This window comes from Hyperolius riggenbachi, chromosome 7, assembly GCF_040937935.1.
Source record: "Hyperolius riggenbachi isolate aHypRig1 chromosome 7, aHypRig1.pri, whole genome shotgun sequence".
Lineage (NCBI taxonomy): Eukaryota > Metazoa > Chordata > Amphibia > Anura > Hyperoliidae > Hyperolius > Hyperolius riggenbachi.
In genome coordinates, this window is record NC_090652.1 from 89,881,241 (window position 1) to 89,894,075 (window position 12,835).

Sequence of the window (12,835 nt, forward strand, 5' to 3'; positions counted from 1 at the left end):
GTGGGGTCTGATCACTCCCCCAATGCTTATTTATTTATTTTTTTTACAAATATCTTTCTTAGTTATTTTTAAATAAATGTACTTTTTTTTTTTTATCCCTCTCCCTCCCGCCTATCACAGCGGATCGCTTTCCTGCCCCTGGAGGGGACAGCTGAGTGACACGGCTGTCGCCTGTACAGCACTGCCTTAGATCGCAGCGCTGTACAGAGTAAATAGACAGAGATTTCGCCGTCTAACAGTCTCCTAGCGGCGATCGCCACTGGGAGACTGATGGTGGAGCGGAGCTCCACTATTCATATGGAGATGTGTGCGCATCAGTGTGCATGATCTCCTGCAAATCCTCGCCCCAGGACTTGATGCCAATTGGCGTTAGGCGGTCCTAGGGCTGCCGCCGCACTCACGCCCATTGGCATGAGGTGGTTGTTATGAGGTTAAAGAATTTATCGATCTGCATGGCAGATTTTTTTGCATACATATGATCACTATGATTTTGATATCAAGGATACTTTGGATCTGTTGATTAATTTTGTGGGTTGCTTAAAATAATCTTTCAGTCTGAATAATAAGATTTTTTTAAAAAGTGATTGTTCAGTACAAACTGCAGCAGGTGTTGTTTCTGATCAGTTCGGGAAACAACACGAAGGTTTAAGCTGGGACAGTGTTAATTATAGCTAAAATGAATTGGGTCACTTTGGATCCTAAGCTTAAGACCTTGGGAGGTGAGTAGAGATGGTCAGTGAAATGCACATAATTTTTACTCGCATTCAAATTTCATGTAAATTGTATGCAGCTTGAACGCGGACCAATCACAGCTGACAGGAAGTTATAATGATTGGTCCAATCTCAAGCCACATACGATTTACATGAAATTTGAATGCAAGTAGAACTTATATGCATCTCATTGACCATCTCTAGAGGTGAGTGGGGGAGGTGGGTACACTGTTATGTTAGTGAGGAGAGAGGGAGGGGATAGTTGAAATATATATCTCAAGGTAGGCTTCAAACAATACATTTTTGCAATACATGAGAGCGGTTAAAATAGAAAACAAAACTATAAATTGTTTAAAGAGAACCCGAGGTGGGTTTTACATATCCGATTTACTTTGGGGGGCACAGCAGAGCGCAGGGGGGGGGGGGGGGGGGGGCTGGGGGAAGATAATATAGCAACAGAGGCTGGGCATTATATGCAGACCCAGCCTCTATATACAATTAGGATTTGTAAAACCCACCTCAGGTTCTCTTTAAAAGAACTGATGATACTGTGTGAGTAGCAACTGCTAAAAGCATTCACAAATGGGAAAAAAAATACCACTGGCTGACCTTGCCTTGACTTCCCACAAAGTCCTTTTGATGGCTCAATCAAGCATTGTCCGTGAAATGGATATATAGGGTGGTAACATAATTTTCTGAAGCTGACATTGGGAGGTATGAGCTCTTAATGTACATGCCTGCGTTGCTGCAGATAAGGGAATTAAAAGCTTATTTCATAGAGCTCGGTAATATCCCTATAATGGATATTAGTTATCCGACAACAAGTCCTGCCCCCTATGTTAACCCAGAGCTTAATGCTTTCATGCAAGCCATCGACCTACAGAGAAACAAGTTATCTATTTCACAGAGGACAGCTTTAGGCTGTGCAAGTTCTGCTAGGTCATGTGACACAGGCTTCCCAAATAACAGGAATTAGGATGGTAATCTCTGCAGCTGATGCTGGGTTGCCATGGTGAAGGATGCAGGAGGGATACGGGATGACCTGTAAAGAGAAGACATTCTGGGGTGTATTTAAAATAACACGAATGGTGAATTTACCCAACAGTGCAGCATATTACACTTGGGGAAGTTCACCCAAAGCCTACTTGTCAATGTCATTAACCCCCCCCCCCCCCCCCTCAAAAAAAAAGAAGTCATTACAAGACCTAAACGTGAATTCAGTGTGCATGGAGTGAACAGAACATTTACATTTCAATACGAATCTACAAGTGGGGCTGAGGCTCCTCTCCATTTCTTATGAGTCCTTGTACAGTTATTTCAGAGGAATTTCAATCCATTAATTGATCAAGAGCCAAGCCACTCTGAGCCATCTGTCTGCTGGCATTTGTGCTAAACATCCCTTTATAGATACTGTTGAATGTTACCATGACACGGTCAGTGGATTCAGACCAGTGGGTTTGTATAGTAGTGGAGTACCTAGGGAGTTTGACACCCAGTGCTGATTATTTACAGACAACCCCCCCCCCCCCCCCCCCCCAAAAAAAAAAAGTCACTGCAAATTTTAGGGGATTTGGGGGGAAAAGAAGGATGTGGACGGAGCTAACGGTTATGAAACGCTGCACTCTATACAGCGCTGCCGAAGATGTCAGTGCTATATAAATCCACAATAATAATATGGACTATGGCTATGCTATGATTAGATTGTGAACTCCTCTGAGGACAGTCAGAAAAGGGGGACAAATACAAAAGAGGGGGATGCATAGGAGGAGGGGGAGATAAAGAGGTAGAGAGGCACAAGACAGAGAGCCTGGTGGGAGAGGAGAAATGGCAGGAAGACCTTTCACCAGGACTGTAGACATCACCAGTGCTGTTTGGCAGAGACATGCTAAAGTCCCTGCCACTAAAATCTGAAAAGAGGAAAGAGTTATAGGGAAGACAACAGGGTGGGAGGGGGAGCTGAGAAAAGAGATAAGATTACCTCCAATCAAGCTAATCATCTAAATTGCCTGGAGCTTGCTTCTCTGCTCACTACAGAAGTCGTCTGTCAGCACCTGTATCACTGGCTTCTGCAACAGCAGACTGCCCTGCATTATTGATTAATTACTCTGATCAGGATACATAATCAATAGTCTAGTGCACATGGCTACTAATGACAGGCAACTTCTGAAGCACTAAACACATCCTGACACCTCTCCCTGCTAATGTCTCAGCTACATGACAGCAATCATTCTCTCTACTCACCCTGCTGCTCTGCACATTCACTCACTGCAGGCTGTGTGTAGAGAACAAGGAGACACATTGCCCACGGGACAGGAAGGGGTGCTACATCTAGTGCAGGAAGTAGTACAGTTCCCTGCACTGCCTGCTGCTATTTTCCCAAATGTTGCCCAAATTACAAAAAAAGGTCCCAGGTGCAAGAACACAGTGACTGAGCACCACAGCGATATCACTCTAGACCAGGGGTCTCAAACTCAATTTACCTGGGGGCCGCATGAGGCAAAGTCAGGATGAGGCTGGGCCGCATAAGGAATTTCACAATCGCGGCGCATCGCCGCCTCTGCCTGCCCCTCTCACTCTTCCTTCACAGAGAGGGGCGGGGAGAGGCGGCGATTGACGTCAGGAGGGGCAGAGCTGAAGCTGAAAGCTCTGCCCCTTCCAGGAAATGCCGGCAGATTGCCCCCCGGGCTCTGCAGCCCTCGTTTAGCGGCGGGGATGCAGCGGATTACTTGGGAGCACTGAAGCGAACTATAAGGAAGCTTTTGCCGGCGAGGGCCACAAAATATTGTATCGCGGGCCGCAAATGGCCCGTGGGCCGCGAGTTTGAGACCCCTGCTCTAGACTATCCAAAGGCTTTCCCCTACTGAGGTAAGTAACTCTTTTTGTATGCCGATTACAGGTACCCTTTAAGGCTAGAGTCAGCTGTAAGACACAGGATGGTTGTAGATCCCCCCACACCTTCCTGATGTGCCGTGAGCCAGTTATTGTATCTGGAGGGTGGTCACTGAGCAGCACAGTGGAATGATGGTTCAGCAATGGAGCTTTCTGACCTGCCTTGTAGCCCAGGAAACGAGCGATCTTGTGCTGGCAGAGTTCCTGCTCCTCATAGGTCAGCAGCTGGAAGATGAACTGCCAGATGATCTGCTTGGCTGGAGTGTCCAGTACAGGGTAGACGTCCACAATTAGTGTGTCAATGTTCCTGCACAGCAAACAGCTTGGTTAAAGGAAAATTACCCTTTTATTACAAAATAATTAAAAAAAAAAAACTAAAAAGACAAATGTTGCACAGGCCATTCTCTAATTTAATGTTTTAATGTTTGTATAAAAAAAATTAAGTATGTTTTCTTCTGGCAGGAGTGGTAAGGAGGGCAACAATGGGTTCGAGGGTCACCTGCATATGCACGCAATTCTTAGCTGAGATGGTCACAAACAGCCACCTTGGCCGAGTATAGTATAGCTTGTGTACACACCTCTACGGGCCGGTTTCCACAGCATTTCCCCGCACGCAAGTCAGACAGGGAATAGTTGCCTATCAATAAACTTGCCGCCCGAATTGCATGCACTGCTATAGCAACTTGACTGCGTATTCGCAAGAGCACGGGAACCGCAGAAAGAGACATGACACCCCAGTGGAAATAGGATTTAAGTTGTCACACTCTGTAGTGCCTGCTGCAGAGATAAGAGTATGGGGGGCTGGCTCTAAAGGTGGCCATAACTCTACTGATTTGGCAGCTGATCGACCATCCAGTTCGAAAATGATTATTAAATCGGATGAAAATTAGTGTGGCCGAAATTGGTTGAATATATCAAGTGGAGATGCTGCAAGATGCCGGGCCAACATGCTCAATCAGGTGTGCGGCGGTAATGGTTTGCGATAATCGTGTACAATGAACGAGATGGAAATCCCCAGCTGATGTCCCCCCTAGTGTAAATGTACCCTCCCCTTCCCCCCGGTGCCCCTGCATTTATACTTTATCTCCACCCCACCCCTTTCCACCTCCTCTTCTGTGTTCTTCTGGGTTCGCGCCCCACGTGGCTGCCAACCACATGGGGCATGAACCCAGAAGTACATGGAAGAGGAGCCTGGTGGGTGGCAGAGAGGTAAAGTATAAATGCAGGGGAACAGTTACACTAGGGGAGACATTGGACAGGGGTGGCGAGGCATTGTCACAAGGCCGAATGTCAAAAGATTTCATGCTGAAATTGATCGGGGATTGGCCTGACGTGTAGGGCAACCAACAAATCTCTCTCCGAATAGATTAGATCAGAGAGAGATCAGTCTATTGGCCGAACGGCTGCCAAAATCGCTAGATGTATGGCCACCTTAAAGAGACTCTGTAACAAAATTTTCCTCCTTATTTCTTCTATCCTATAAGTTCCTATACTTGTTCTAATGTGGTCTGTGTTACTGCAGCCTTTCCTACTTGCACAGTGGCTATATTATCTCTGTTATATGATCTAATCTTCTCTCCTCTGTCGGGCTGAGGCACTCAGGATGGAATGTGCAGGGCGGCTTGTGATTGGATAGAAGCTATACACACCCTCTCCAGGCCCCCTGCAGGCTCTGTATGACTCACACACTCACACACCTATCACAAGCTGGTTAGTTTGTTTGTAAACACTGCCTAAAACTGGCAATTACAAGCCAGGTTTGCAGCAGAGAGTGGCAGTAACAGCACAAAGGGCCCAGTAGAACATAATGAATAGAATGGTATGCTTTTTGTTGTAAGAATTTTAGAGTACAGATTCTCTTTAAGCCTCAGTATCAGCTCCCATCAGAGGCAGTGTGACAGGGCTCTGCTGACAAGACAGAAATGAGGGCTGGAACCCACTAGAGCCCTTTTTCGAGAATTTAGGGATCGCTTTAAATCGCTAGCGATTTCCAAAAGCGCTCTGCCAATGTAAATTTATGTAAGAAATTCCACAGTTACGACTTTTGTAAAATTGCAATTGCAGCATATGCAGCGTTTTGGGAGCGTTTGAACTCCAATATAAAGTATATAATCTCTGACAAATCACTCATGAATCGCTACACATAGCGATTTGTGTGTGAATTTAAATGACTGCAAACTGTAAAAAAAATATATATATATGGTAATAATTTGAAAGGACCGATCACAATTAAAATCACTAATCACAAATCGCAATCGCTGGAAAAAAGCATACACTTTTAAAATCGCTACCAAAATCGCTGGAAAACGCACATGAAATTGCTTACAAAATACTAGTGATTGCGATAGCGATTTGCGTCTTGTAGTGAGTTCCAGGCCTGACTGCTTTTTGGCAGGACACAAGCTGTTTTTTTCAGGCAATAGAGTACATCTATCAAACTGATGTGATAAGGATTGCCTTCCTTTTTTCTTAGGCAGGTTGGAGATATGCTTTAAATTTGCAGCAATAAAATCTATCTGCAAGACATCAATCATATGTATGGAATGAGGGAGCACACTCAAAAAGCAGTACATACAGCATCTTAGCTAAGCAAATATAAATAACCGTGCCCATTAAGCGTACATAATTCAATCGAATTGGAGAACATAATTTAATCACTTGTGGTCATGAATGATTACTTATGATTGTGAAATTGATTGTTGCTACAGAAATTAATCGTAAATGCGGATGTAGAAAATGATTGGTATGTGATGGGTTATAATTTTTTTTTAAAAGGGTACCATTTATGAGCCTGATGCCCTTTATCTGCCTAATCAATGCCTTCGATTTTCTTTTCATTCGATCGTATTGAATGATTGAATCAGTCAATTGTTTGCACAAAATTGTACTGTTAATGGGCACCATAAGAAACACTTCATGATATATTTTTGTGGTAAGCTCACAGGAAGGAATCCTTTCATCAGGTGTGTGAAAGTTGTGAAAGTCACTCATGAAAACTTTTCTTCTGACATATGCATTACTGAAGCTGGTCTGTGGCCTCATAACACCCTTGCAACTCCACATGGGAAAAAGGGGGCCCTCTAGTGGTGAGAGAAAGGCAACAGCTTCCAGAACCTTGGCAATAAGAAGGATTACAGATAATGTGAGTACCTGTGGTGAAAGAAGCTCTCCAGGCCTTTGCACACTGTGTAACGCTCAGTGGGGGTCAGCAGGTGCTCCAGCTGCTGGCTGAAAGTGCGTCCCCCGATGCGAATGTTGGAAGGCAGGATTTCGGCAACCCACTGCAGGGACGTGAGAGCAGTCGGGGTGATAATGGTTTCTGAATCCGAATCTAAAAACATAAGCAGTAAACCAAACTGTGCAAATGACCAGCTTAGAGCCAAACATAAAGTATACTGTATTACCGCCATCCACAGGCACAGTTGAAAATACTCTATCGTATCGCAAAGTTGACATTTTTAGATCAAACAAGGTTTTTACAGCTAAAAAAAAAAATTGATTTTTTAACAATTTCATTACCCATGTCCTGAAGTAGGTTCTTTGGGTGAGGCTGTTCCTTGTAAGATTGGTTTTAGCAATAGGCACAGTAGGCAGGTTGCCAGCTAATGCTAATCAGGTAGCTAAATATGGCCCCTTCCACTGACTGTTGGTAATTTTATCCCCCAATTTAGAGATGTTGCTGTTAATGTTGTTTTTCTTTAAAGGAAGTGCACTGAATTGTTTACAGTTACTTGCTCTTGTGGCTACATGTGTAATACGGGCCATATGTACTAGCGGAGGTATAATTTTGTTTATCACCCTAACCACCTCAGAACCACCTCTAGAATCTACATCATGTTTGAGGCCACACAAGGATTTTAATAGTCAAAGCTCCCGCAGGAATGACAGGCTCCCAAAGCCAGACATTCAGTGCCATGTGACAGCTAACATTTCCTGGCAGGGATCAGGAACCATGCTGATTGGCTCCTAATCACGTGATCACTATCATAGTTATCATAGCCTACGGCAGCTCATGGTGTGCCCAGATTTCCTGAACTATTTTTGCCAGTCTCGACTTAAGGTACCCTTTAAGACTTCACTAGCTGCATACTTGTTGTAGGCCAGTAATTAAGACACTACTAAATATATATTTAAAGTTAAGAAACTTAGTGTCCAGAATTCTTGGAAATATTAGTGCACTTTAGCAGAAGAGCCTGGCTAAGGTAGCACTCCGCCTTACCTGGACAGTACGACACGCTGCCCTCCTCCACCACTAATGTAGGCATGGCTCCACTACCCTGCAGCATACAGACCACCTTCTCGTGGCAGCAGTTTCTGGAAAGAACAGAGGGAAAAACTATTAAAGGCAGTTTTCAGTCATTTAAAGCCTATCTTAAAGCACAGACGATTTTAACGCCTGTGCACACCTTAGAAATAGCAGAGCTTTTGTTTGATCAGCTGGTCAATTTTACCCCATTAGCAACTTCCATAGAGTTATCCTGTTTGAGATAAGTGCACTGCTATTGACCTCAGTCGGCAGATCTTGTTGTGCTGTAAATTCTTGGAATGCTTTGATCTCTCTCTACTAGCAAAAAATACAGAAACTGAAAGCAGAAGTCCTCTGTTATTGTCTTACACTTACCCCTGGTGACAAGTGGCCATAAATACACATTACAGCAGTACTAATTAGAAACAAATAAATATAACAAATAAGAAATAGAAAAAAATGGGCTAAAATAAATTGGCCTGGAGCACTTGCAAGCATCTAAATAAACTGGTTGCTAAAGGGTTAAAGGCCACCTAAAACAAAAGGTACAGTGGGATGCGAAAGTTTGGGCAACCTGGTTAATAGTCATGATTTTCTTTTATAAATTGTTGGTTGTTACGATCAAAAAATGTCAGTTAAATATATCATATAGGAGACACACACAGTGATATTTGAGAAGTGAAATGAAGTTTATTGGGTTTATAGAAAGTGTTCAATAATTGTTTAAACAAAATTAGGCAGGTGCATAAAAAAAAATCAATATTTAGTATATCCTCCTTCCTTTTGCAGAAATTACAGCCTCTAAACGCTTCCTGTAGGTTCCAATGAGAGTCTGGATTCTGGTTGAAGGTATTTTGGACCATTCCTCTTTACAGAACATCTCTAGTTCATTCAGGTTTGATGGCTTCTGAGCATGGACAGCTCTCTTTAACTCACACCACAGATTTTCAATTATATTCAGGTCTGGGGACTGAGATGGCGATTCCAGAACGTTGTACTTGTTCCTCTGCATGAATGCCTTAGTAGATTTTGAGCAATGTTTAGAGTCGTTGTCTTGTTGAAAGATCCAGCCCCGGCGCAGCTTCAGCTTTGTCACTGATTCCTGGACACTGGTCTCCAGAATCTGCTGATACGGAGTGGAATCCATGCGTCCCTCAACTTTGACAAGATTCCCAGTCCCTGCACTGGCCACACAGCCCCACAGCATGATGGAACCACCACCATATTTTACTGTAGGTAGCCGGTGTTCTTGGAATGCTGTGTTCTTTTTCCTCCACGCCCCTTGTTATGCCCAAATAACTCAATTTTAGTTTCATCAGTCCACAGCACCTTATTCCAAAATGAATCTGGCTTGTCCAAATGTGCTTTAGCATACCTCAAGCGGCTCTGTTTGTGCTGTGGGTATAGAAAAGGCTTCCTCTGCATCACTCTCGCCTACAGAATCTCCTTGTGTAAAGTGCGCCGAATGGTTAAACGATGCACAGTGACTCCATGTGCAGCAAGACAATGTTGTAGGTCTTTGGTGCTGGTCTGTGGGTTGACTCTGACTGTTCTCACCATTTGTCGCTTCTGTCTAGCTGAGATTTTTCTTGGTCTGCCGCTTCAAACCTTAACTTGAACTGAGCCTGTGGTCGTCCATTTCCGCAATATGTTGTGGAAACAGACAGCTGAAATCTCTGAGACAGCTTCCTGTATCCTTTACACCGTTTAAATTATGTTTCTATCACAATTTATGGCGCCGATATTTTATTTAGAAATAAAAGGTGCATTTTTTTCAATTTGCATCCATCACTATTTACAAGCTTATAATTTAAAAAAAAAAAAATAAGATACTCTCTTGACATGTATATTTAAAAAGTTCAGACCCTTAGGTAACTATTTATGTTTTATTTTTTTATTTGTTTTTTAATTAAAAAATATATTTGGGTAATTTTAGTTTGGGAGGTAAACAGCTAATTTTAGATGTAATATAATGTAATTATTTATTTAAAAAAATGTGTGTGGGTACAGTTTACTATTTACACAGTCAAAAAAGTCCTGGAAGCGTACGATCACGCTTCCAGGAACTACAAAGAGTATGGGGAAACTTTTTTTTCTTTTTGCAGAAATACCGTGCTCTCTGATTACAGAGCGTCGTTTTTTCTACAGGGGATTTAGATCGGTGAATGGGAATTATATTATATATTTATATGCGCGATCGCACGCCTCACTCAGCGGCAGTAGCACAGTCTATCTCAGCCTTTCGCAACCTTTTTACCCTGGAGGAACCCTGCAAATAACTTTTGGATCTCGAGGAACCCCTGCAAACAATTTTTTGATCTCGAAGGGGTCGCTGCATTTATTTTGCAGGAAGCATGGTCTTTAAAAGTATGTGTAGCTGTTTATTTCACTACTCCCTATTACACATGAGCTTTTTGTCCCTAGGCCTTCTCAAAGGACTAGAGGACATGAGCTGCGCATGGAGGAAAAACGTTTTAGCCATTTATTTAGGAAAGGGTTCTTTACAGTAAGAGTGGTTAAAGAGACTCCGTAACAAAAATTGCATTCTGTTTTTTGTCATCCTACAAGTTCCAAAAGCTATTCTAATGTGTTCTGGCTTACTGCAGCACTTTATACTATCACTGTCTCTGTAATAAATCAATGTATCTTTTCCCTGTCAGACTTGTCGGCCTGTGTCTGGAAGGCTGCCAAGTTCTTCAGTGTTGTGGTTCTGCTATGAACTCCCCCTTTCAGCCCCCTCTCTGCACACTGCCTGTGTGTTATTTAGGATTAGAGCAGCTTCTCTCTTCTCTCTTATCTTTTACAAGCTGGATAAATCGTCCTCTGAGCTGGCTGGGCTTTCACATACTGAGGATTACAGACAAGGGCAAAGCTGTTTGCAGGATGAAACAAGCAGCCTGAAACTTCAGTGCATGAGAACAGGGGGAAAGAAACACACAAATGATCTCTTGAGATTCAAAAGGAAGGCTGTATACAGCCTGCTTGTGTATGGATGTATTTTCTATGTGTGGACATACTGTACATCAACCTACTTCCTGTTTTGGTGGCCATTTTGTTTGTTTATAAACAAACTTTTTAAAACTGTTTTTAACCACTTTTAATGCGGTGAGGAGCGGCGAAATTGTGTCAGAGGGTAATAGGAGATGTCCCCTAACACACTGGTATGTTTACTTTTGTAGGATTTTAACAATACAGATTCTCTTTAAGATGTGGAATGCATTGCCACAGGAAGTCGTTATGGCAAACTCTATACCTGCATTTAAAGGGGGCTTAGATGCTTTCCTTGCGTTGAAAGACATCCATGGCTACAATTACTAGGTTATGCCTAATGATGTTGATCCAGGGATTTTATCTGATTGCCATCTGGGGTCAGGAAGGAATTTTTCCCATTTGGGGCTAATTGGACCATGCCTGGTGGGGTTTTTTTCGCCTTCCTCTGGATCAACAGGGGTATGGGGGGGACGGGCTGGAGTTGTACTTTGTACTGGTTGAACTTCGATGGACGTATGTCTTTTTTCAGCCAAAATAACTATGTAACTATGTAACTGCCACTCATTATAATGTCTCCTGAGCCCCAAATTGAGTGCTTCTTGCTACACTACCACCTATTATAATGTGCTCTATAATACTTCCCCCACGATGGGGGAAAATGCCAAGGAACCCCTGCAGAGTGCTCAAGGAACCCTGGGGTTCCAGGGAACCCTGGTTGAGAAAGCCTGGTCTATCTGAACGGATATATCCGACCAGATAGACTTAAAGAGACACTGAAGCGAAAAAAAAAATATGATATAGTGAATTGGTTGTGTACTATGAATAATTACTAGAAGATTAGCAGCAAAGAAAATATTCTCATACTTTTATTTTCAGGTATATAGTGTTTTTTCTAACATTGCATCATTCTATAATATGTGCAGATTACACAACACTCAGCATTCAAAATGAGTCTTTCAGAGCAGTCTGTGAAGTAATGACCTCTCCTCTAGCAGAGAAAAAGTAAACATTCCACTTACAGTTGAGATAATAAAAGTCAGATAACAGCCCTCTCCACGACTAACTTATGCTAGGAATACATGTTTCATTTTTGCCTTCGTTTTAGCCTTCGATTCGTTCGGTAAACGAATCGAGTGTTGAAAACGTATGTGAAAATAGTCATAATCTCATTATAGTTTCGATTAATAGACCCCAAAAACGAACGACTAGTGATCGAACATGTTTGATATTATCTCTCTTTATCCATCTAATCGAGCCATTGGTAGGCTTGATGGCTGTTCAGGTCGATTATATATTCGTTTATGCCGTCCGTCCCTGTACTACGTTTCGTTTCTTTGCAGCCTTCAATCATTGGAAAAACGAAACCATCAGAATCGAAAAAAAAAACACGAAACCGTGGGTGGTGATATTAACCGTACGATCGATTATTTCGGGATCGAAAAGGACAAAAGGCACAATCGAAACGAAGGTTTAAACGAAGGCAAAAACGAAACGTGTATTCCCAGCATTAGTCGGAGAGATTAATGGCTTGTTTGCATAGAGATAACAACTGGAGTTTCTCAACTCTTCCTGTACTGGAAACAATTACACTGATGTATCTGAGCTTAATGTTTTATGTCTTAGCTGTGCTACACATACAAATCATAATATCATCATTTTTTTTTTCGCTTCAGTGTCTCTTTAAGTGGCTAAAGTGAACCAGAGGGGAGAGCGATATGGAATCTTTTTAAGCTATACCAGTTGCCAGGCAGTCCTGCCAGGCCTGGTCCGCCCATGATGCCAGGTGAGGCAACTTCCTCAGGCGGCAGAAGTCTGGGGGCAGCACCAGGCAGAAACAGGAAGTGAAGAGAGTGCCTGGCCAACCTATACTGGGGGCAACTGTACCTGGCTAACCTATACTGCCGGAGGCCACAACCTAGCTACCAACACTGGGGGCACCTATAACTGGCTACCTACCTATTCTGAGGGTGTTTTTTGGGGGCTCACCGCAGCTACAGG

At 43.0% G+C, this 12,835-nt stretch overlaps 1 protein-coding gene across 4 annotated transcripts in view; it reads right to left on the minus strand.

Annotated features, from left to right (window-relative positions):
- GRID2IP (Grid2 interacting protein) overlaps positions 1 to 12,835 on the minus strand; it is a 300,286-nt gene that overhangs the window by 61,443 nt on the left and 226,008 nt on the right. For all 4 annotated transcript variants that reach the window (XM_068244297.1, XM_068244296.1, XM_068244300.1 and 1 more), the window contains 3 exons: positions 7,820 to 7,914; positions 6,751 to 6,931; positions 3,759 to 3,907 (listed from right to left, as the gene is read on the minus strand). In XM_068244297.1, coding sequence (XP_068100398.1) covers positions 3,759 to 3,907; positions 6,751 to 6,931; positions 7,820 to 7,914 — 425 coding nt within the window. The remainder of the gene's footprint in view (positions 1 to 3,758; positions 3,908 to 6,750; positions 6,932 to 7,819; positions 7,915 to 12,835) is intronic.